The sequence below is a fragment of the Camelus bactrianus genome, chromosome 4 (genome assembly GCF_048773025.1).
Source record: "Camelus bactrianus isolate YW-2024 breed Bactrian camel chromosome 4, ASM4877302v1, whole genome shotgun sequence".
Taxonomy (NCBI): Eukaryota; Metazoa; Chordata; class Mammalia; order Artiodactyla; family Camelidae; genus Camelus; species Camelus bactrianus.
In genome coordinates this window covers 49,890,941-49,917,765 of record NC_133542.1, presented here as the reverse complement: position 1 = coordinate 49,917,765, position 26,825 = coordinate 49,890,941, and the positions used below count along the sequence as shown (strand labels likewise).

General features: G+C 40.0%; 1 protein-coding gene across 4 annotated transcripts in view; it reads right to left on the bottom strand.

Moving 5' to 3' along the window:
- Nucleotides 1-15,523: 15,523 nt before the first annotated feature.
- NR4A3 (nuclear receptor subfamily 4 group A member 3) overlaps nucleotides 15,524-26,825 on the bottom strand; it is a 39,053-nt gene continuing 27,751 nt past the window's right edge. For all 4 annotated transcript variants that reach the window (XM_074361902.1, XM_074361899.1, XM_074361900.1 and 1 more), the window contains one exon: nucleotides 15,524-18,787. In XM_074361902.1, coding sequence (XP_074218003.1) covers nucleotides 18,540-18,787 — 248 coding nt within the window. In that variant the 3' untranslated portion in view covers nucleotides 15,524-18,539. The remainder of the gene's footprint in view (nucleotides 18,788-26,825) is intronic.

Here is a 26,825-nt window from a genome sequence, read left to right as displayed (position 1 = left end):
AGCAACAAAATCTGTAGATGCATAATTTTGGCTGCTAAAACCTAGCCAGGACAACTTAGATTATACCACAGTCGCTTAGCTTTTTAAGCTAAAATATCTGCATTCAGGTTACATCACAGATCTGCCCAAGAACAACGGGTGGAAACTTGTTTTAGATTTGCATAACTAAAGGGCCAATTCAGGGCTTTATCCTCTGAAACAAAGGACAAGCTGCCTCAAAGTGTCTTCTTACAGGGTAGAAACTGCTCACAGCAATTTAGTGAGTGTTTTGCACTGTTTTTCACCAACATAGCAGGGGTGTAGCAGGCTTCCTGGGAGCAGCTATAGCTCTTGCTCCAGGCCCACTATTGAGATTGCACTCAGCATTTTGATGTATTCCCAATATAGGGCCACCTCTTCCATGCATGGATGAGGAATAGACAGGTTACTGAAAATCCTGTGGGATTAGGGGAAGAGGTTCTATATTGCAAAACTATATTTTAAACATTAATAAAATCCTTGTTAAATATCTCTGTTCTTTCCCCAATTTTCCATTGTGGACAGCAGCTTTCTTTTCTCTTCAAAAAATCTTTCCCCTCTTGGCAGGGAGGGATAAATTAGGGGTTGGGGATTAACAGACACATGTTACTATACATAAAATAGATAAACAACAAGGACCTACTGTATAGCACAGGGAACTATATTCAATTTCTTGTAATAATATATAGTGAAAAATAATCTGAAACGAAAAATATGTATATGTATAAGTGAATCACTTTGCTGTACACCTGAAACTAACATTGTAAATCAACTACACTTCAATAAAAAATTACCAAAAAAACATTATTTCCCCTCCTTCTAGAATCATTCTCTAAACTCACATCCCTCTTCAGCCTCTCATTTCAAATCATCTCACCCCTGTTTCATAGTTTACTCTCCAATCTACACCTCAGATTCATCTTAGCACTCAGAAAGGGAATCTCTTTTCTAGAAGAGAGTAGAGTATGGTGTATGAAAATAAATTTTTTTCCTAGCCACAAATGCTTTTCTTTAACACGTACCTCTGTTTCAAGAATTCCTATAAATCAAATTTTAAATTGGTTTTAAAATCTTCTTTTTAAATAATGAACTAAATCAGACATTCAAAAGAATAAACAGAATGTATATATACATGGTAAAGAATGAAAAAATAATAATAACAAAACCTTGTGTACTGGATTATGCTAGGTCAACTTGATTAACTGAAAACTGGGTTTCCCAGTATCCCTTTCACTCTGTGACTCAGGGTTAGTGTTGGCCAAAAGAGGAGTTTGCACAAATATGGAGGGTGGAAGTGGAGATACAGCCATAATTCTCTGAAGGTGTTGCAGACAGATGTGGTGGTAGACAGACGCACAGGTTCCCAGCTTGTTTCAGCTTGTCTTTGCTGGCCTGCACTCTGCCAAAAGCTCTTCTTTCTAGCTGCTTACTCTGCTGTTCCAGATGTGGTTTCTTTTCTGAAGCCAAACAACATATGCTTTGGCACCTACTGATAGAGCAAATGCTTTTTTCTCAATGCCCACAGTAAAGACCACCAGAAACAGTTGTCTGACTCATCAGATCCAATGGTTTCTGGAACGTCTTGACACAGATGTACTATAGAAAAGCATTTGGCAAGTCTTTGTGGGCGAATCATAACACAGATCTTTTGAAACTTTGAAGCAAAATTAGGTCATCCTCTCCCAATTACTATCCTTCTTTTGAGAATCAGCTTCTGGATTACTACTGGGCCCTAGTAGAGACTAAACACTTGACTGAGCCACCAAGTTATCATGCAACCTGAACTGCCCATCACAAAGTGAGTGATGTCTGACCCAATAAGCTATAATACTGGGTATGCACAATATCACTTCATTATCAAGTGGGGTGATATCTAAGCAATCAGGCTCAAGCAGGTTCTGAAGACACAAGAAATTGTGTCAGTAAGTGGCATAGATTCCCCTGAAACCCACTTTGGTACATTGTCTCTTCTCTCTCAATCTGTACCTTTGGCCTCACGGTGTTCCTTATGACCAGGTGATTGAGGAAGGAAAAAATGGATCAGTTTATAGATATTTCTACCAAAAATACTGGCAGAAGTTGAAATTAGATGCCTACTGCACTACAGCTCCACTTAGGTATGGCTATGAAGGATGGTGTCGAAGAGAAGTCTTCCTGATGGGCAAAACTCCAAGAGGTACACCTGGTTGGTTAATTTGCCTGGAAGGAGAGATGAACAAAGATATTGATCTACATTAATTCATGAGCAATCGCTAACAGTTTGGACTTGGAAGGAAGATGTTTGAAGAATTGGAGGCAATGAGTTCTGGAGAAGAGATATGAGAATAGACCTCTTTGAAAGAGCACAGAATATGATATTTGTGTCCCAGATGAATGCTAACTAAAGAGAAACCTTACCAGAGAAAGATCTTAATCAGATAGACACGATGACCTGTTTTGTGGGTGCCTCTTTCCCTAGTCACTCCTGTTCTTGCCCGAGGCACTCATAAATAAAGTGGCCATGGCTGCAGGGATAGAGGCTGTCCATGTTGCTGACTACCTCCACTGCTGAGTCCTAACACCAACTGCAAAGATCAACACTGCTGAGTCCCAGTACCAATTCAAAGGCCAACACCAATCAAAGATATGGCACTGTTTCTCAGGCCACCTGGCATCAGGCTGATTACACTGAACCATTTCCACCATAGAAGGGGAAGTGCATTGTTCTTACTGGAATAGATACTTATTTTGGATATGGATTTGCTTTCCTTTCCTCATTGTTTCATCCAAAACACCCGTCTACGTACGGACTTACAAAATAACCTATGCCCCATCATGTTATCCCATATAGCCTTTGACCAGGGAACTCATTTTACAGGGAATGAATGCAGTACCAGTCTTCCCACCACCTGGAAACAGTTGACCTGACTGAATTCTGCAATAGCATTTTGAAGATTCAATTTGGTGCCTGATGGATGGCAAAACTTTGCTATTCAGGATAGATGAAGTGGACTTTGTGTATCTTTTTATTAGGAGATGATTAGCATGTTTTTAGTTGTATGAAGAATAGTTTGATCATGTTATATAAAAGCATAGTCTTGTTGATGTTTTGATTTGGGAACTAAATACAGTTAAAGAAGTGTGTACAGATACCAAGTTGACAAGGGATGGACTATGCTGGATTGTGATATGTCAATTTGGATAAACTGAGAACTTCATTTCCTGTAATTCCATTTTTTGTGTGAGTTACAGTTGGCCAAGAGAGGAATTTGTGCTAGGTTTGAAAGGCTGAAGGGAACCTCTTTGAGGGTTATTGTGGTTAGATGTGGTGATGGGCAGATACACAAGTGCCTAGTGGGTCCGTATTGTCCTTTCCCATTAGCATTTAAACATGTCTTTCCAATCTTAAAAATCTCTCCCTTAACCTCATGTCCCCTTCCATATTGCCGTTTCTTCTTTCATGCTGTGTCCAATTTCATCTTTCTCCTCAGTCCTCTGCTATTGGCCTCTGTCACATCCTTCCCCTTAAAGCTGTTCTCATTCTTCTTCCCCTTATACTTAGTTTTTCTTTTTGGATTTATATTTCTATTACATGATGATGGTGGTCAAGAATATATCTATCCAGATGTCTCCTGAGTTTCATATCTACATCTCCAGTGTTCTACTCAACACCACCACATGGATGATAAACAGGGACCTACAACTCGGTGTGCCCGTAACTAAATGTATCACATTTCCCCTCAAAACTATACCTCCTTCCTATCTCAGTGAATAGCGCCATCAACCACTCAGGTGCTCACACAAGAAACCTGTCATACTCCTTGCTTAGGTTTCCTTTATCTTTTGCCTGGATTATTGCAACAGTCATTCTTCCTAAAGTTGTGAAGCTCCAGTTAAATAATACAACTATAACGTACCATACAAATGCTGTGGTTTACCTTCAGTGTAGAGCTATATTAACTCTGAGAATGTGGGGCAATACATTTCCACTTTATGGGAGAAGTTGCAGCTGATAATGGGCTATGGTGAACATAAGAAAAACATACTTGCACGATAGTGGACATTGTCAGTGTTAGACCTGGTGACAATGCTATTCATTCCACAAATATTTATTAATTTCTGACCATGAGTTAGGAACTGTGCCTACAGGCTATGCTTCCAGAGCACTGATTGACCGTGTACTTTTTCTGGGTCCTGCTCATGTAGAGGATACAAAGATGAAAAAGTCATGGCCTCCTCGCTTAAGGGGCTCTCAACTGTCTTTAGGCACGACCTATATCAAACGATATCAGAGATGACCCCTCCTAGCTCTGAACTCCTCCCACAGGCAGTGCTGCTGTCAAGTTCCTTCCAGGGCCTATTATGTTCAAAGAATAAATTAATTTCAGAGGAAAAGAAGAAGTCAATCTAGAGACATATGTAGGCTGTTGTCTAGATGCAAGGATTTTGGAAAACCACCACCAATTAAAAAAGCTACATGCAAGGATTCTTTTCCAGTGACACACAGAGACACCTCCTCGGGACCTGAGTTAAATTGGAAGCAATCTCAGTAATGAAGTCAGCCTTGTGCTTAGCCCATTCCCAGAACCTCGGGGTTAATTATGAGAAGAAAACCTATTTATTCTGGGACATCACCACTTTGGGATAAATTCCTGGAAGCCATCCGAAAAGCAAAGGGAAGATTTTTCTCAGAGTCTCTACTCTGGATTTCTGAGAAAGAAGTGTTTCATGTTTGGCATGTCAAGTTGGTTTTAATTTTAGTCCATGTATTTGCCCCTTACTTAATTCTCTTTGAGCTTAGTTCTCCCTGTCCGTCCAGTGGCCTAGGTGTCCTGTGGGAGGGTAATTCAACCTTTCTCCTGTCTTCCTCAGATATCATCTTTCCCCAAGCACATTCTTCGTATTATTAGTTACACAATAATAAAAATAATATTTATATAGTACATTACATTTCATAAAACTCTTTTCATGTGTTTTAGTTCTTTCAGCTCTAATAGCAATGCAGAGAGAGCCATGAGGAACCTGAGGCTCAGAGAAAAGTAACTTGTCTAAGATCTTATGGCTGTGGGATGACAGAACTCACAAAGAATCCAGATATTCTGTCACCTTCTTTCTACTATTTTCCTTACGTCCATCCACTGACCAAAGTAATTTCTAGCCCTAATCCGTTTCAAAATTATTCTGACATCTGAATATTGGAGCCAAGGAACACTGATATCTTTCCTGGAGACTAGCTTGGTTGTAGGGACCCAGGAAACCCCCCATAAGGCAGGATCCCCAGGGCGTACCAAGAACAAGGATAGGCAACAGTCCTGAGTCAGCGGTTCTCAACTTTGACTACATACTAAAAATACCTGGGGAGCTTTAAACTACTGAAACCTGGGTTCTAGCCCCAGAGATTTTTTTTTATTGTACTGGTCTTGGGGGCAGCAAGGCCATTAGACGTATAAAAAACTCCCCAGGGGATACTAATATGAAGCCGAGACCGAGAAACACTGCCTGAGTGCTTCTACAGGTTTACCTGTTCTTTGTGGGACCCGTGGAACCAGTCTCCCTTTCTCTCTCTTTTCTAAATGCTTATTATACCAATCACATATGATTGTTGAATAAAACCTAGACAATACAAGAGGCAGGATCAAGATGGCAGAGTAGGAGGACCCTGAGCTCACCTCCCCACAGCGAACTCATCAAAACCACAACTACATGAGCAACTCTCACTGAGAATGACTTGAAGTCTAGCAGAACAACTCTTCCACCAAGCCTGTAAAGAAAGACCCACACAGAGTCTGGGAGGAGGGGAGGAGAAGTGATCTAGTCAGGACTCGCACCCCTGGTGGGTGACCCAGAAGAGGAGAGTGTATCACAGGCTAAGGGATCCTCCCTAGGAGTGAGGGGTTCGAGGCCCGTATTAGGCACCCCCGCCCTGGGTTCTGGCACTGGGAAGGTGAGCCTCCTTAGCTGGTTTGAAAACCAGTGGTGCTTACTGAAGAGCTGTAAGAAACGGAGGCTCTGCTCTTGAAGAACACACGCCCAGACCTGCCTGCTGCCAGTTCCAGCGGTGGAGACAGCCGACTGAAACTGCCTGGTGCTCTGGCGGCATGCCGAGACCGCCCCAGCCTGCCCTCCACCACGCATTAGGGTCCTGCTCCAGCCCCTCCAGCTCCAGCGCTGCTCCCTGCCAAGGCAGAGGCCGCCATTGCCAGTGTGTGTGTGCACACCTGGGCGGAGCTGACCCAGCTCACCTGGCCCTACCTCTAGTTAGGGTGGAGACTGCCATTGCCGGCAGGCACTTACTCCAGAGAAGGAGCTCAGTAGTGTGACTCCAACCCCTCTGACCCCAACTCGACCTTTAACCCAGGCACACACTGGGGTAAAGGTGGAACCAGCTCAGAAGTGCAGCCCCAAGCCCTCAGGCCCCGGCCATGCTCCCAACCAAGGTGGAGGCTGCCATCACGCTGGGGAGAAGCCCAACGTCCTCAGGGCTCCTGCTCCAACCCCTCCGGCCTCAGCCCCTCCCACAATAAGGCTGTGACTGCCTTTGAGCCTAGGAGAAACTTCAGCTTGCTTCTGGCCCCAGATCTAGCCCACGACTCCAGCCCTACCTCCCACCAAGGTGGTGGCTGCCAGTGCACCCTGGTGGAAGACATAGCCCATACTCACTTCAGATCCAACTCTCCCACTAAAGCCACTGGGCACATGCAGACTGCATAGGGATACTCCCACATAAGGACATTCCTTCAAGACAGGGATAGGTAACTGTTTCACCTAATGTCATAGAGACAAACAGAGAGAAGTAAACAAAATGAAAAAACAGAGAAATATGTTTCAAATGAAAGACCAAGATAAAAAAAAAACCCTTGATAAAAACTTAATGAAACAGAAACAAATAATTTACATGATGAAGAGTACAAAGCAATAGTAGTAAGAATGCTAACTGAACTTGGGAAAAGAATAGATGAACATAGTGAGAAATTCAATAAAGTACTAGAAAATATATATATAAAAAAAAACCAGTCAGAGGCTGAAGAATAAAATAACTGAAATGAAAAATACACTAGAAGGAATTAACAGCAGATTAGGTGATACAGAAGAATCCATAAGTGATCTGGAGGATAGAATAGTGGAAATTACCTGATTAGAACAGCAAAAAGAAAAACAAATTAAAAAAAAAATGAGGCTAGTTTAAGGGACATTCAAAACAGCATGGTACTGCCACAAAAACAGACACATAGATCCTTGGAACAGAACAGAGAGCCCAGAAATAAACCCATGTGTCTATGGTCAATTAATTTATGACAAAGGAGGCAGGAATACACAATGCAGAAAAGACGGTTTCTTCAATAAGTGACATTGGGAAACCTCGACAGCTACATGTGAAAGAATGAAATTAGAATGTTTTCTCACACCATCTACAAAAATAAATTCAAACTGAACTAAAGACTTAACTGTAAGGCCAGAAACCATAAAACTCTTAGAAGAAAACATAGCCAGTATACTCTTTGACATCAGTCTTAGCAATATCTTTTTGGATCTGTCTCCTCAGGCAAGGGAAACAAAAGCAAAAATAAACAAATTGGACTTAATTAAATTTAAAAGATTTGGCACAGAAAATGAAACTCAACAAAACAAAAAGGCAGCCTATTGGAAGAAGGTATTTGCAAATGATGTCTGATAAGGGGTTAATATCCAAAATAGATAATGAGCTCATACAACTCGGTATCAAAAAAAAAAAAAAAGCCAATTAAAAAATGGGCAGAGGACTTGAATTTTCCAAAGAAGACAAACAGATGGCCAACAGGCACATGAAAAGATGCTCAACATCACTACACATCAGGGAAATGCAAATCAAAACCACAGTGTGATATCACCTCACACCTGTCAAAATGGATATCATCAAAAGACAACAAATAAGAAGTATTGGTGAGGATGTGGGAAAAAATGAACCCTAGTACACTATTGGTGGGAAAGTAAATTGATATAGCAACTATGGAAAACAGTATAGAAGTTACTTAAAAAATTAAAAATAGAACTACCATATGACCCAAGCAGTTCCACTCCTGGGTATATATCTGAAGAAAATCAAACCACAAATTCAAAAAGATATGTGCCCCTCTATGTTCATAACAGCATCATTTACAACAGCAAATATATGGAAGTAAACTAAGTGTTCAACAACAGATGACTGGACAAAGAAGATGTGAGATATATAGTGGAATATTATTCAACCATGAAAAAGAAAAAAGTTGCCATTTGCAGGAACATGGATGGCAATGTGCCAGGGACTGCACTAGGCACTTAGTCTAGTCTTCTATTGGCTATCTCTCATAAAGTCTCTACAGTGGCATTATTATCCCCATTTTACAGATTATCCAACTCTCATGGAGTGCTTTAGTTCACCTGTTAAAACATGGATTGTGTCATGGTTTTACTCAGCAATGTGTCTCAGAGCCTAGTTCAGTGCCTTGCACTGTGCCTAGCAGAGAATAGGCACTCATCATACTAGTTGATGGATGAAGGAATCATTAAATCATATGTAGTTTCATTAATTCATACTGCCTCTGGCTGATGCGGAGATGCTTTCTCCAGAGGAAATTTGCTTCCTGGGCCTTCATTCTCTGGCAATGACTGCTTATATCTAGTGATCTGATGGCTCATGAAAATGTATCTATGTTCTTTTCATTCTCTAGGGCAGTGGTTCTCAAACTGTAGCCCCTGGTCCAACATTATTGGTGTCACCTGTGTGCTGCTTAGAACTACAAATTCATGGATCCTTCTCCAGACCTCTGAATTAGAATTTCTGGGCATGAGTCTCAGGAAACTGTGCTTGAATTAGCTTTCAAGATGATTCCAATGAATGTTAAAATGAATGTTAAATTTTGAGAATGATGGGGAATAAATGAATTTCTTCTTGTCCTGAGACTCACAATAATAGTTTAGCTTGGCTGATTGGGTGTCTGGAGGAGCCATTTACAGAGATTGGGAGGACAGGAGGGGCAAGTTTGGATGGAGATTTTGGTTTGGAATATTAAATTTGGAGTACCTGTGGGATAGCCAGGTGAAGATATCTGGAGGCATCTGGAAGAACTGAGTTAGAGATGATGATTTGGGAGTGCTAGTTGAAGCCACAAGTAAGAGTGCCCAGAATAGTGGGAAGCAGGAGAGAAGAGGAGGGCCATTGGCAAACCCTAAGTAATAGCATTCTTTAAGAAGAGTTGGGGAGAAGTGCTCAGAGAAAGAAGGATCTGAGCAGTCATTCCTCCTGTGAATGACTTGCATTGGAATGTTTGTCTCGTCTTCCCCTCTGGATTATAAGCTCTTTAAAGACAGGGACTGTGTAAACTTTAATAGGTCCCTCAAACAAAAGTACATTGCTGCACAGCCTGTGAATAATCAATGAATTCCTACCAGGATTCTGCTTTGCAGAAATCCAATGTGATCAGAGCCACAAGCAGGATGTTTCCCCAAAAAACACTTATATAATTTCCCAATGGACAGTGTGGCAGATTAAAAATAAGTGAATAAATAGAGGGCATCATGTGTAATCCTCTGATATCTATGCTAATCACATTAATCAGAGTGAATTAATTACACCTGAAAACAGATGCAAAGTTAAATTCCTTAGAAAATCAATTCATTAAACTCATATTGGAATGCATAGTCAACAACCTCCATGTTTAGAAACTATCAGCGTGATTTGTGGCAACTTCTGATTTACTAACGAAACTGCTTAAAACATTTTTAAAGGCAATTACAATTACTGTCTGGCATTTGATGGGAAGAAATCTTGTCAGCATTGTCCCTTGTGTGTCAACTGTCACAATTTTCTAAAAATTTTGAGGCGAAAAATAGGCAGGCTCTACTATTTGCTAGCCTCGATTAGGGTTAATTCAATGTGTGTCTGCAAATAATAGTGTTTAATGTAATCTCTCTAATTACAGATAAAACGCATTTTCAGTCATGCTCATCACTGACAGTATTTTGGGATAAGTTAAACTGACAGCTGCTTTCTAAAGGAAAGGGAAAAAAAACAAACCTTCCTTGGGGTTGTGTTGATTTTCCCTCTCTCTCTCTCTCTCGGGCATTGAAGTTCAGAAAAATATGAAACTAGATACTTTGGCTCTAGATACCAACTTTGAAAATCATGACATAGTCTGTCTCTTAGGAATTTGTTATGGTTTCCATCTTCCACCCCCATCGATAAATATCTAACTTGAATTCACTCAGCAAGCATTTCTAAGAGTTTCTGGTGAATTAGGCATTGTGTTAGGCACTACGGATGATTCTACCAAGACTGCCCTCCACAACTGGCTTCAAGATCCAAGTCAAGCTTCCTACTATACTAGACATGATAGTTCAGTGCCACTGCATTTATAGCCCCTTCAGAGTTAAACTACTCAAGTCACAATATTTTCTGATGATCAATGCATGTTATGCTTCAACCACAGCTAACTGATAGGGCTGGGAGATGGAAAATATATCTGAGTTCTACTTCCAGAGCAACACCAGAAATAGAGATGACACCAGCAGTACAGCAAGACAGTCCATTAACAGCACTAAGCAATCAGAAGTGGGAACTGGAAGCCAAAGCTAATGCAAAAGTTGGCATTATTTGCAGATATCTCGAGGAGGTCTTTGAACCTTCCTATCCCTATTAGTGGAATAAAAAACAATCTTTTCTAGATCCCAAAGAGAAGAGACCCCAGCTAACATGTGGATTATAATACCAATCAGACATATTCTAGGACCAGTCCTCTGTTCAAGCCATCCTAAAGTATCACCTATCATGATACCACCCTTGATTCTTTTCCAAGTGGAAATTTTCACCCATAAAGCCACTTTCAGGGGCCAGACAATATTAATGTTGTCTCTAGAAGGCCAGTGTCAAATGCCATCTGAAAGGAGAGAGTGGCATATTGGACGTAGTACCCAGATGACACTTTCACCTATGTCCCATTGACAAGAACACAGTGCCAAGAGTACCACTAGCTGCAAAGAACTCTGAGAAGTGTGTTTATCCTGAGCAGCCATGTGCCCAGCTAAATATTCCACTTCTATGTAAAAAGGTTTGGCAGCTTCTTATAATGTTAAACCTCCCCAGGAATTCCACTCCTAGGTATTTACTCTAGAAAAATGAAACATGTTTGCATAAAGACCTGTAGGTAAATGTTTATGGCAGCTCTATTCATAATTGTATAAAGCACAAGAAGATGCCATTTTATAGCAGAGGCAACTCTCCTACCTTATTGTTGAGAGTGTAAATTGGTGCAACCACTTTTGAAGAATATTAGTATATCCAGTAAAGGAGAAGATTTACATACCACATAACCTAGCAAGTCTACTTCTTGGTAAGTCTAGAACAGTGATTCTCAAACTTCACAGGCATCACGATCACCTGGAGGGCTTGTTAAAACACAGATTGCTGAGCCTTACTTATCCCCAGAGATTCAGTAGGTCTGTGGGTGGGACCTGAGAATTTGCATTTCTAGCAAGTTCCCAGGTGACCCTGATGCTCCTGGTCCTGGGACCACACTTTGAAAACCACTAGCCTAGAGAAATTCTTGCCTGTGTTTACCAGGAGACATGTACAAAAACATTCCTGATATTATAGCTTGTAATAGCAAGAACATGGAAACAACTTAAATAACCATTGACAGGAAAGTAAATAAAGAAATTATAATGTATTAAAAGAAGTACTATAAAGCAGTGAAAATTAATGAATTAGAGCTATATGATATCATAGATAAATAAAATTTTGAACAAAGAAAAAATTAGTTGCAGAAGAATATATACTTATGATACAACTAATATAAAATCTTAAAAGTAAAACTCTAAACAATAAATTGTCTAGGAATATATAATATATACATATGCAATGATAAACCAAAATTCAGGCTGTTTCGGAGAAGAAGGGAATATGACTGGGGAAGCATAGAGATTCCAATAGTTCTAGAGTTCAGTGGTAAGTTCATAGATGTGTGTTATATTATTGTTTTATGTGTATAAATTATTTTACAATTATTTTTGATTTTAAATTGTTTTTATTTTTTGTATATATGAAACATTTTACTTTTTTCTTCTCAACTTTATTCAATTCTTCAATTTTTCAATTTCTTTTCAGTTTTATTTTTCCAGTTTCATATTATGTTAATTTCCCACAGAATCTCTTGGAAATGTAAAAAGCAAAAATGCAAATATAAGGATGTACTCTATATTTTTAAGTAAGAAGAAAAACCTAAGTATGGACATATGGACAATGAAACATATGAAAGCAGCTATGTTAGGATAGTATACTTACACATGTCTGTTTTTACATATACCTGTAAACACCTTTGTATAATTCTGAACAATTGATTAGAAGCTATTAGGATAAATGAACAGGGATGAAATGGTCAGGGGGGAAGAAATTAGGATTTCAGGACTGAAAGGCGGAGAATGTATTAAGAGAAACATAGATTCAATGAATGGGCAAAATGAAGTCCAGGCTGCTGGGAAGAGAACAGCTCTGAGATAGTTGAGGACCACCTGGTTCTCTGCATTGCTCCAGCATCTCTCTGCAGGGACAAAGACAGCAGATGCTGGGGGTGATGAGGCTGGTCTTTGTGGGTTTCCCAAACATAGTCAGAAGGGGACAGAGAGGTGGTTGTAGAATCCGAAGAAGGACGACTTTGGTGTTCTTGACTATAGAGCCTAAGTGTAAGTTTTAAATTACCTGGAAATTGGGAAGTTGGCTGGAGACAGGAAAGAACTGTCAGCAGTTGAATGATTAAAGTCCATTCTGAGCACAGAGAACATTTGTATTTAGAGGGGAAAACACCAGAAAGGGATTCCAAAAGTGGAGCAGGGCTTCATTATTTAAAGGTTCAGTGGGTCTAAGGCTGGTGAGGGACAAAGTAAGAGTACCTGAGACAAAACGGTGGGGGCCTTGAGTCAAGGAGTCTGAAGACCTAGGAGGACAGGTGGTAAGTTTGACAGAAAAGAGAGGATGAGGTTGAGCCATTGTACAGGCCAGTAGCTCTGGTGCTTGGGTAGAGTTTTTGACCACTTGCTGATGAGCAAGGAACTGAAGGTAAATGATCTCTGTGCTCCACAGAGGAGCAAGCATCTAAAAACTAAGCCCCAGGAAGACTGCCAGGGGTTGCAGCCTTTGTGTTCAAATCTCATGGGATCGTGGGCAAGGTACTCAACCTCTCCTAGCCTCCTTCCCCATTTTCAGACAGGGGAAATGACACCTTCTCAGAAGTAGTAAGCATTAAATGAGACCATGTATGAGTGTATCTACTGGGGTGTCTGGCACACACAGTAGATGCCTAATAGATGTTGAGCCTCCTTTTCAACTCAGATCAAATCCCCTTAGAGCCCCAGCATAGGGGATGGCCAGCATCACAGCAGGTAATCGGATAAGGAGCCAGTGATCCTTGGGCTCACTGTTGGAGCTATGAAATGGGCAGAGATAAACAATGAAACAGGAATGCTCATAACACTAGCCAAAAAGAACACATAAACAAAAAGCATGGTTTATGTTAGTGTCACAGCACAACTCAGAGATGACCCCAAGGAAGAATTTTCTGAAGTACCTTTTGAAGAATTTTACTTTTGGTCAGGGATGTCAGATAACAGAAGGTGCAAAAACCCTCTTTGAAATTTGATGAGATTTTCAACCCACTGGGCAAAGTATGGGCTTTTTCAAAGAAAAGTAGTTGAACAAGATGATGGACCATTTAATATTCTTAGATTTTAGTCCATTTCGTTTTTGATTTTAGTCTTTTCCATTTCCCTTCTAGTCCCAGAACAAAGGTTTATAAGCAGCTTGCTCATGGAGCAACCTCGGGTGCCTCTTGAGAGAAGGAAATAGGGAGGGTCTGAAGTCAGGGCTCAAGGCAAAAAACAAAAAACAAACAACAAAAAAGAAATCACATACAATCAAGATTATCCTTGAAAAAAAATTTACATTATACTTAAGCTCAAAGGTTGACATTTAGCCAAAATAATCAAAAGCAGTCTTGAGAAGATAGTATTTTTATGCCCATATTCATACCAGCATTATTCACAATAGCCAAAAGGGGGAAGCAAATCAAGTGTCCATTGACAAATGAATGAATAAAAAAGATGCAGTATATACATACAATGGACTATTATTCAGCCTTAGAAAGGAGGGAATTTCCGACACAGGCTACAACATGGATGAATCTTCAGAACATTATGCTAGATGAAATAAACCAGACACACACACACACACACACACACACACACACACACACACACACACAAATAAGCTAGACACAATAAACCAGACACAAAAGATACACTCATATGAGATATCGAGGGCAGTCAGACTCAGAGAGACAGAAAGAAGAATGTTGGTAAGCAGGGCTGTGGGAGGGAAGGTATGGGGAGTCATTGTTTAAGGGGTATAGATTTTCAGTTTTGCAAGATGAAGTGTTCTGGAGGTTGGTTATACAACAGTATCAATGTTCTTAACATCACATAAAAATGGTTAAAATGGTAAGTTTTATGTATATTTTACCACAATTTAAAAAAATGTCAACAGTTAGCTGCATTTGTGCATTTAACTTACAGAAATTCAACCACAGGCATATTTCCCTTATTTAGACCTGAACTTCCTTGCCTCCCTCCCCATTCAAACCAGACTTTTGTCCCTAAAGTCCCCAAGGAAGAGCTTCCCTGCCCCACTCCTCTCTCTTTTTTTCCTTTGGGCCAAGCACTTATATCTGAGTTTGTGTGCAAGATGGTGCTCCACTAAATCTCTCTTTCTTTTCTTACTAACCACATTTCACAGTTGAGGAATTGAAGGTACTGGCAAGAAGCAGGAAGGAAGGTTTGGCTTCTGGACCACACACGGCACTTAGATGTCACAGAAAATACTTTATGCATGAACTAATGAAGTAAATCATGAGAGCTCCCACATTTATATTTTTGAGCAAAAAACTCACACAAAAAACCATATATGCACTAACTCGGAATATATGATGTTTGGGGCAGAGTTGAATAAAGTTGCATTTGCATTGCCCACAGAGAGGTTTCCAAGCAATGTAGAAGTAATGGTTTCTACAAGAAGGCAGAGGGCACCAATCTTTGAGAACTTTAACTATTATTCTTCTAAATTCTGGTTCACAAACAACTGATAGCCCAACATCTTGATCTAGAAACAGATCCTTCATACCCCTAAATGATACTTGCAGGCAACAAATTGTGAGCTCCACTTAAGTTACATGCAGTTGAAAGAAAAACAGCTCCATTCACTGTGCCTGCTTGTGTCTTCCCAAAGCACCCAACTGCACTTTGCCCGCGGGAAGTAGTCAATAAATGGGTATTGAATTTAGAATGTCCTTCTTCTCAGTGAGGTTTAATATATTTCCAATTCAGAATGCCTATTAATTTTTCAGCATTAGTAGGCCTTTTAAAAAATCCATTTGGGATATGTTTAAGAGTTCACAGCAAATGCTATTATATAAATGATTAAGAAAATACTGTTAAATGAAGCATGCTTATTCAACACACCAGTAGCCATTGATAAAATGTAATTTAATTTAATCATTTAAATTTACACTGTTAATGTACAAGAGCATTTCTTTCAAACACAGGTTAACACACACTAAAGAGCAATGCTGTTAGAAGAGCAGAGAAACTTTGGAAAACTCTGCTGTCTGAAATAAAAGCAAGGCACTCTCCATAAACAGCTGGTGGATTCCTGATTTCCGCCCACAGAAGGCATGTTCGCACTGAGAGAGCTCTCCCACAACGGAAGAATCACCTGCTTTAATTCTTGCTGTCCTCTTCTGAGCTAGATTGGTCATCCACTCTGTATAAACTTGTGTGTCAACAATAAGACAAAAAAGAGAGTTGAACTGATAGATGACTTGGGGGGGCTCTCACAGTTGTAATAACTATGGAAGACAGAACACTGGCTATAATCTTTACTTTCGGCACTAGTGTCTGGACCTATAACTAAAAACCTTCTTCATTTCTTCCAACAAATCAATATCGGCTAAAAAGTCTTTTTCCTTAAATCTGATGAGTGTAAAAATAAAAAGTGACAGCATTCCTCTAGGGCTCTGTATTTTTGTTTTGTTTTGTTTTTCCTTTACAGACATGACAAAAAACAAAACAAAACAAAACAAAACAAAACAAAACAAAACAAAAAGGATTAATGTTCCAAGACTAACTGCACAAAAGGGTTATGTATGCACAGTATTTCTAATTTATTCAAATTCAATTTGAATTTGGTCTGAAGCTAGTTTGTATGAAATGTGAGCTTTCCTGGTATCTAATAATGTTTATTATGTTTGCATATAAGCTCAAAAATTATTGGAAAAGTACTACTTTATTCTTGGTAAAATGTGAATATTAGTGGTTATTTTTAAAAGCCTGTTTTCCCATAGATGCAGTAAGAGTAAAGAGACTATGGAAAGGAGAATTAGGTCCTAGTCTTGATTCTGTTACCAGCTGTTTGACCTTGGGTAACTCTTTATCCCTTGCTGGGTCCCAGTTTTCTCCTCTATGAATTTCAGGGGAGATGGACTAGTTGACAAGTCAGGCCGCTTGTAAGTCTAACATTCCAAGATCCTAACATTCCAGATCCTATCATCTTGATATAAAAATAATAATCTTTCATAAAAGCTCACAGAAACATAATACATGATCAAATAAGAATGACTCTTGGAAAAAAACATATGATTTTCTATCTGGGTTATCCTTTGCAGCAATTAGGCAATTCATTTGGCATTTGTTTGATTGTATAATTTAATGACAATATAAACAGCATAGTTTTGTTATTTGTCCTTTAAAAAGACTGAAGCAAAAATGATTTAAAGCTAACAAAAACTACTATAACATCAGTCTGACATTCAAAGTTTGTTTCTTAGCAAAATGGCCAGAGATATTTTGACTTGATACAGAGTATATAATATAAAGACTTTTAGACCTAAAAATCTTCAAACATTATTTGAATTTAGCAAAACATAAGCAAAGTTTTAATATCAAAGTGCTAAACAGTACTGCCTTAAAAGTCACTGCAAATGAACCATAAAATAACAGCATGGGAAGTAACACTTATGGTACAAATGGTTAATAAAAAGACACATTATAAATATATATATGTAACCTGCTATATTTATATATATATTTGCTTATTGAGTTTCTAATTGGTGTATCCAAGTTCACTGTGAACACCCCATTTAAGTACTCTGTAACTCAGCTTCTAGGAGCTGGTGGTCTTGCAATAAATACAGGCAAAGCTATTACAATATAACGTGCATACAAATGTTTATACAAATAAGGACACTATGCAACAAATCATCTCATAATAATATGGCATCAACAGTATAAACATACAAAAGGGAGTACGAACACGGAATGTTGAAACGCAGCCCACTAATCCTTTCTAGTATTCACATTCATACTATTTTTTTAAATAAGACTTGCTTGCTCTCCAAAATTGTCTCTTTAACAGATAAAAAATTAAATGATATATATTCAAAAAACCTTATTATCCCTGGTGCTTACCCTGTATGATCCATTCCTAATTATTTGCATGTTAACTTACTGAATGCTCCTGGGGCTTCTGAATGAATGTGTCAGTCAGTTGCTATAATTGAAGAAAGTTTAGGGAATTCTGGCTGGATTTATAGAAAACAACAAAAAAATGCTATACGCAATCCATCTCATAACCTGAGCCCCCTTCAGTACAGTTGGACAGTCAGGGCAGGGATCTGGATCCATCAAGAATGGCCCAAAATCTTGGATGGACCATACCTCAGAAGGGTTCCATAGGGCAGGTGGACAAAGCCTCTGCTAGGAAAATTAGCATGTGCATTTGTTAACATGACTGCCTCCTTTTTATTTCCATATAAAATAAAGGAGAGTTAATAAACAAGACTTAGTAAGACAGCACTTTAAAAATTGCACTTGCATATGGAAGCGAACAGCCATTATCATTTTGCTATGTCTGATTTATAGGTAATCCTCCATCTTTCACTGTTTGTTAAAACAAAATAAAGGAAGAAAGAAAATAAGAGGGAATTTCTGCTTTGTTTGCACCACATACGTACCCTTGATACAAAAAATGTATTCTAAAGGGATCAATCTCAAGACACATCCTACCCTGGCGAACAGCCCTTGGCTGTTCTTGTTTTTAAATACAAACCAACTATAATTGTATTCCCCAGAAAGAGTTTTAAAAACAGTTATATTATCCTTTTTATTCCTGCTGGGATAGCATCGTCCAAAAGTGCTCTGTTAGCAATTTCTTAGAAAACCCTCATGAACTATATACCCCGCCTCCCGCCCTAACCCCAAAGCCTAAATATAAAACACAACCCCAACACAATACTCTGCAAGTTTTCTGGCTTTCAGTTGTAAAGAAAAGTGCCAGAAAAAAAAAAAAAGTCTTTCTTTTCTACAGGAGCTGCTTTTTCTCTTAAGGAAGGGCAGAAAATGGTAGGTGTCCAGACCCATCCCTCTGGCTGCTTAGCAAGCGGCTGCTAGCTGATAACCAGGCAGCTCCCTGCTCAGGCTGCTCCTGCTCAGAAAGGCAGGGTGTCCAGGAAGAGCTTGTCAATAATGGAGGGTGGAGACACCAAGTCTTCCAGCTTCAGGTAGAAGATGCGCTGGAGGCCCAGGGTGCAGATCTTGCGCAGTTCTACCAGAGCACGCAGGACCTTGGGCTCGGCGGGCTCCAAGGCCTGTCCCTTGCTCTGGTGTTCTTTTAAGCTGCTCGTGATCTTGTTGCATAGCTCCTCCACTCTCTTTGGTTCTTTTAACCCATGTCGTTCTGCAGAGGGGTAGAAAATGGCAAACTGAGGAGGCAGTTACATCCTAAAAAACTTTGAATCCTGAATAAAGGCCTGTGTCCTGTTCTGCCAGTTGGGATGGCATTTTACAGTCAAAGTGCCCTCCCTCTCAGAGGTAGTTCATGGCCTTGGGTATTTAAATAGCACCAGGGGTTGACTCTCAGCCCTGTCACTTACTCACTGAGCCCCAGTTTCCTTATAAAATGAAGACAATAATCGTACCCAATCCAGGGCTTCTGGGAGGACCAGCTTGGGTGAATAACACAGACGACGCACACAATTCCCGGCACAGGGAGACACTGATTGAATGGCGGGGTGGTTATTATTTTGCACGCATCATCTGACTGAGGTCTGACGAAAGCCTGGTCAGGAAGGAACTCTTTTTCAGAGTGACATGGAAACACATCCAGGCAAATGAATTAATGGTCCATCTTGACAGACACTCGCTTGGTGGTGGTGGGGGGCTGTAAGTTCCATTTGCAAAGGCTGCCCCACAAGACCGGATATGGATACAAAGTGCCTTCTTGTGTTTTCATGCTAATCAGCATTGAGAAGAATCGAGATTTTCTTTTCCTTGTCCTTTCCCCCCTGCCCCTTGAAACACCCATTTATCCACACCAGACACTCTGTACAAAATACACGTCCCCCTGCTGTGGAGATGGAAAAGTTAAAGAGAGGGAGGAGGCCCAGAAGGAGGCGGTGCAAGCATTTTGTAATGCGGCAAAGCATGAATACAGGTATCTCATATTTTATAAAATAATATATAAAATTATCCTCATATTAAATATTATGATCCCTTATTTTGCATATAAGGTTAAAAAATATCCCCACAGTCACACAGCTGCTAAAAGCTGGGATTTGAACCCAGTCTTCTGAGGCAGATTCTGTCCTCTTGCTCCAGACCACAGTTGCATCTCCTTGTAAAGAGAAAGGAGCCTGATGCCCAGTACAGACCAATTTGCTCTCCCTCAGCATGTAGATATCAGAGACTCTTTCCTGAGAGATGAGCTTGGCCTCTGTTATCTCAGTCAAAGTTTTCATCTCTCAGCATATTTACATGTAAAGTAATAATTCTTGAGAAATAGATGACATCTATCCAGTGGGAAATTAAGTATTAGTTTTCAATTTTTAATTTTTTTTTAGTTGGGAATATTTTTGTTAGAAAGGTTAATTCCAAAAGTCATTGGGAAAAAATGAAGCAACTATCCAGACTTTTTTTTCTTTCTCTTGCCCTAAATAAAAGGAGGCCCAGGAACAAGGCGATCTGCATCTTCCCTGGCTTGGCTGGTTGTGTACGACTTGGGTGAGTGCCTTCTTCTCTAGGGCCCATATGGAAAGGATTTGATGACCTCTAAGGTCACTTCCAGCTCTGATGTATATTTATATATGTTTATAATTATATTAAAGTACAACCATGAAAATTGCCAGCAGCATCTCAGTGGGTTGTAACTTGCAAGCATCTCATCTCAGTGCAACACAATACAGAGAAAAAGTGACAGGACTTGTGGAGTCAGAGAGATTCAGGTTCCAGTTTTGGTTCTGTTATATACTAACCATGTGACCTAATTGTTCTGTTTCAATGTCCTCCCAGGAAAATGGGGACTACAGGGTGGCATATACACAGTCTTTGTTGTAGTCTTCTCCATTCATTTCTGTGTTTCTTACATATTATAAAATAAATTAAAAGAAAAAGTGTGATTATAATAAAACCCACCTTCGAGGGTTATTGTGAGGCTCAGTTAAGATGATGCTACAGGGAAGTGTTCTGCACTGTGTACGTCATGGTACAGTCAGCACCTAAGACCATACCTATGCATGGCAAATGGCTGGCAACTGCAGAGTCAAAGGCCATAAAGTCCACTTACTCCCAAGCTTTGCAGTGCAGGATTCTGCTTTTCCCCAGGAAACTATTAGCTATTCAGCCCAGGTGCAAACCTGTCCTCTATGGCTTATCTTTATTAAGTACATAGTTCCCTTGTTTCAGTTTCAGAAGAAGTACCCAAGAGTGAACTTCAACAGCAACAGTGCTCTGCCTAAAGTTTTATTTTCCTCTCAAAAGCAAAAAAGCAGACTGCAAATTTGGCAGTAAATTTCAATAGCTACAAAATGTTCATAGCCTCTGATCAAGTAATCCCACCCTTGGGAATTTATCTGAAGGAAACATTCAAAAGAAGAATAACCCTGTATGCATGAAGACATTTGGGGTACATTAAAGTTTTTAAAAATGGGAAAAGATAAAGGGAAGAAGAATAGGAGAACTGTTAAGTGAAAAATGGTATGTCCTCATAATGGAAGATTCTGTAGACATCAAAAAGGACAAATAGGCTATGAAATGACATGGAAAAAATATATAATACCACATTAAATAAAGAATAGACTATAAACATGGTATCTAAGCTGTGATTACATCTATGCAAAAATTATTCATGCATGTGGAGAAGGATGAGAGGAAACAGGAAAGTGAAAATATTCATGAGATTGTGAGATAACTCCTTTCCTTTCTTTTAAAATATCCAGGTTAATGCTATTGGTGTAATAAACAAGGTTAAAATAGAACAAACTGGGATTTAGTCCTTTGTGAAGCCCTCTGGTTGCTGTAATGCAGTCAGTCATCCTACTGATAGTAAATTCTATTAAATACTGAAATATATCAAATTAGCTTCATAACCCAGGCAGAGATGCTCTTCCCAGAATAAAACACCAATCCATTGATTTAAGCTTTCCCTTCCTTTCAGCGCCTCATGTCTTGCATTATAGTCAAGATCCCATATTCATTATCAGGATAAAGAAACTGAGCAATGTGTGGACTGGATTTCAGGAGGGGGTTGATTATGGAACCTTGTAACCAGACTTTCTCATGGCCAAAGTCGCAGAAGGTGCCTTGGAGTTTTCCCTGCTCTCCAACCAGTTGTGACTGCTCGATAACTATGGCAACCATTATTTATTCAGTGAATTCAAGTGGAGATCAATACCTCCTGCCAGCTGGATCAACCCTAGGCCTGGAATTCCTTGAGGAATTCAGAGACACTCCTGTTAGAAGCCAAAGGCACCTTCTTTGTTGTTTTGAACAGCTCCTGGATTTGTGGCTTCTTTACTCTTTCAAACAAGCTGAGATAAAATTCAGTCTCCATGCAAACTACTGCCAGCAGCCAGCAAGATCTTTAAATCACCAGGGAGTCACTAAGTGTCTGGGACCTTCCTAGTAATTTGAAATTCCTTAAAACCCCAATCACTGACATTTTAGGTCAAGGGACCCCCTTTCTTCTTGTAGCTTGGTAAACAAAGCTGCAAAGCTGATAAACAGAGAGTTCAGAAATTATGGGGGAAATCGGACATTTGGATTTCCCCCCTTCCTACGGAATTATACACAGATTCAGTTTAAGATCTTTGTCCACCATTAAACAAAACAAGCTTCTCAGTATTTCTTGCATTTTGATCTACATCATTTTTATCCAATACTTCAGTATTTTAACTCGGCTTTATGCATCCAAAACTTTAAAATACAACTTATAGAAATGGTTACATAATGGATTTATGTGTCATAACCATAGAATATATGAACTGGAAAGAATTTGAATCATTTAGTTCAAACTTTCTCCCCAAGATGAGAATCTCTACTACAAGGTATCAGAAAAAGAGTGCACAGCACCAGCTGGACTGGGAGTTCACTATTTCACCCTGGTTAAAAAAATATTTAATAGTACCTTATATTACACTGTTTTACTTAGATTATTTTGTTGAGCCCTCATACTAACCCCTTGAATTAGGCAGGACAAAGATGATCTTATTTAATGAATAAGGAGGCTAAGGTACAGAGAGCTAAGTGATTTGTCTATGGTCAAAACTAGCAAATGGCTAATTTCTTTCACTCCAAATCCAGACATATTTCTATTATATTTGGTTGCCTTGAATATTGCTAGAATGTTCCTCTTCATCCTGAGATGAACTCAGCCTCCCTATAACCCCCTCCTACTTTCTGTGTACCTAATTAGCTAATTGATTAATTAACTTCTTTCAACAAATATTTGAGTACCTATTCTGTGCCAAGCAGTGTTATAGCCACTGGGGTTGGAGAAGTGAACAAAGCAAAGAGACAACAGATAACACTTTTAACCAGCATGGTGCTTGTATCTAAAGACATTGCTGGATTACTGTGCATATGGCTATCTGTGCCACAGACATCTCTGCTAAGAGAGAGAGGAAGGGAGGTAGGGAGGAGGAGGAGAGAGAGGAGGGAGTGAGAGAGGGAGAGGGAAGGAAAGAGAAAGAAGGGGGAGAGAGGGGGAGGGACTGACTGAGTGAAATAATAAAGCTCTCTAAATAGCTACAAATAAATCTGTGCTCACGTTTTGCTCTTCACCTGGGTAAGATCTATTCATCCTTCTGATTGCAGATCAACTATTTCTTCAAGGAAGCGTCCCTTTTTACAGCCAGTCTAGATCGTATTCTCCTATGGCACTCTATCTTTCCCCTTTGAAGGATAAAACAGGCTGTGACTACTGCCTGCCTCAGCCCCACGGGGCCATGGACTGGGTTTGCTCACCACTGTCTCCTCAGCACCAAGCCTACTCACTGCATAGATATCACCCAATAAATATCTGTTAAGTGAATATGTTAATGGAGGATCAAGGACCTGTAAAATATGATTAAATGAATACTAAACAGGTGGGTTGCTCAGAATAAATATATACATTGGCATTACTAAGAAGCCGTCAACAGTAAAGAACTCAACAAACTCGAAAACCTGCCACATTGGAAGTTTTGGAACCCAGATTTCCTGGATGTAAAGCCTCACTTTATCACTTATTAGCTGGGTGACTTTCGGTCTGTTTCTGCATTTGTGAAACAAGGCTAATATGAGAACTGCCTTGTGTCAGGCGAATGTGATAACCACTACACTATGGAAACCCACGGGAACTGCCTTATAAATTGTGAGAATTGAACGAATTACAACACGTGCAGTATTTGGTACAATGGCTCATATATAGTAAGTCTTTAATAAATATTAGCAAGTAGCCTCTATATCCCAAACTCAACTCATTAGCTTTCCCTTCAAATTAGCCACTCCTGAGTTGGCCTATTAATAATTCCGCAATCCTCCCCATCACTCTCACAATCATGACTAGCAATTCCTTCTCCCCTGGCTCATCATATTTAATCCACCGCAAGAACTTTGTTATTCTTTCTGCAATGTTCCTTGCCTCTGTCTTCTCTCAGTCTCACTGCCTCTGGACCAGGTTTTCAGTATCTGTTACTCAGATTGTGTGAATAGCTTTTGACTGGTCTCTCTACTTCCCATCTCTGCTGAATCCATCTCAGGTACTTCTAAATCTATTTACTAAAGAATATTAAACAACACACATGGAGGCCTGGGCACAGTGCCTGGCACTGAGTATTTTTAAATGGGAGCTATTATTAGTTTCATGGGATCCTAATTACTGACAGAGTCCCTCATCCCTTGCTACTCAGGTGTGGTCCCTGGATCAGCAGCATCAACATCAACTGGGAGCTTGTTAGAAATGCAGACTCTCAGGCCTTGCCCAAGACCTACCTGATCAGAGCCTGCAATTTAACAAGATGTCCAGTGATTTGCGTGCATGTGAAAACTGAAGAAGCTCTGTTATAGTCAATCCCAGACCCCAAAAGACGCTTGACTCAGTCTGCACCTGGTGTCATTTAGTCTCTTTGTAAATCTCACTCCCCAAGGCAGGAAACTCATCTCTCATGAGTGCTTTTTCTAATTTCAAAATAGTTCTGTCTATTAAAAGGTTTTTCTTATGTTGAGCTAAATTTTGCCTTTCTACAGTTTCCAGGTCTGCCTCTTAGGCCCACACAAGACACGCCAAATCATCTTCCTCATGGCAAGGAGCAGGGGATGAAGAAAGGGGTGGTGGTACCATCAGAAGCTCCAAGAAGAAAAAGCAACCTCTTTTGTTTTTGAGCAGGTCTTGGCGCAGGCCAGCCCAGCAACAGCAATAATGCAGGTCCAGCCAAAGAGGAAGGAGAAGGGGGCTCCTGGGGAGAGATGTGTGTGTAACTCAAACACCAACTAACAAACAGGACTTCCTGTTCAGAGCTCCACTTCTTTCTCTGGGAAGTCATCTCACCGCTACTTCTCATGTAGTAATAACATCCTTTACAGATAGGCAGTCCCAGAGACACTGGGCCCACACTGATCAGGAAGCCACAAGTCGGGCAGCAACCCGTACTCAGGCTGTAATAGTCCTTTTCAATCTTCTATCTTTGATTTATTAGTGCAGGTGTCTGTCTCCCCAGTGGAACCAAAAGCTCTTTGAGGATAAGGGATTTCACGCCTGGCACATAGCAAATGCTCAGTAAATACTACAGAGCCAATCTGAATTGATATAAGGTCGTTCTCAGGAATTCAGACTATTTTCTAATAACGAGGTGGTGAACTAAAAAGAAATAATTCAAATTTTCCTAATCTGGGAGCCTTTTCGCTATTCATAATTAACCCACTCGTTCAACCAATATTTGCCTACTGCCAGACACCTTTCAATGCTAAAGTAACTGTAAAGATGAATAAGGCTCTCCCTGCTCTTAAGAAACCCTGAGTCTAGTTGGAAAAGAAAGACACAAAGAAATTAATGTGATGTGTACAAACAATTGCAGGGATTCATGAACATTTTTATGAATTCTTAGAACAGCTAGCTCTTTCTGGAAGTAAAACTACCATTTAGGATCATAATAATGAACGTTTGTCTAGTATTTTTTCTCTGCAAAGTACACATTAGCTCATTTAATCTTTACAAGGCACCTACAAGTAGATTTCATCATTCCTGTGAAAAACAAGAAAACTGAGATTCAGAGAGGATAAGGAACTTGCCCAAGATTGCACAGCTAGGAAGCAGCAGAGTGAAGACTTGAACTCAGTTCTCCAAACTCCAAATCCCACTACAACCCTTCTCTCCTACCTTTTTAGAAAGCAATATTGCCCTGCCAAGTTTTGGGTTTTCCTTGCAATGTAGCTGATGGCTATATATGACATAAAAACAGGGTAACCAGGTAACCACTGAGAGTGACCAAGAGTGCTCTGGGAAGACAGGTGGTGGAGGCTGTGGCAGGATCAGTCACCTGCCGGGTCCTGCCATGTCATTGTTTTATTGCTTCCTGCCCCTGGTTCTGCTGGCTTTCCTCCTCCTCAATCTTAGAATCTGTGTCCCAGTAAAACCAGGAAAAAGACTACAGAGAAAAGAAAGGAGTCACTTTCTACCTGGTAGAAGACATGAGTAAGGAAAAGAAAGCCACGGGGAACGTTCTTTTAGTGTAATGTTTTATAAAATGGCATTTGGGCACTCAAGATTCCCACCACTATCTGGTCCCACACTGCCTTTCAATCTTATTTCCCTTTTTACTATATGGGAAATGCATTTTATTCCAAGGTTAGGTGAAAATCCTAGGCCATAAGATTAATATTACATACAATCAATTTTTTCCCTGAAAATTCTTTAAATTTCCCAAAGGTGCAGGACATGTTCTCAGCTCTCACCACCAGAAGCAGGGAGCTGTGACCCACAGTGGATTCATGTCTTCTCTCTCAGGCTCTCTCTAGGACCCACATTCATCAAGGGTAATAGCTTGCACTCTTTTAATTTTCTGTTGTTTCCACTGAGATTATACATACGATTATAAACATGTATCATGTAACTCCACCATATGTGCTTTTCCTCAAAATGTGCTGAAATGTTCCACTGCCATACCCTTGCTATGCTGTGTCCTTGGCCTGGAATGCCCTTCCTCTAAGTGGCCTCATTTCTTGATGCCACCTCCTTGGGAAGCCACTTATGACCAGTACCTCCATGTTTCTTCACCCACAAAGTGCTCGCAGTAATCTGGACTTCCCCTGCACTAAATCTACACCTTTAGGGACCTGAGGGCTCACCATCATACACTGAGTTCATGACATCATCATCATATATGACTCCCTAGAATATTATACACTTTCTGACAGAAGAATTCACACAGCTCATGCCTGCATCCCTAGAGGCTATCATCCTG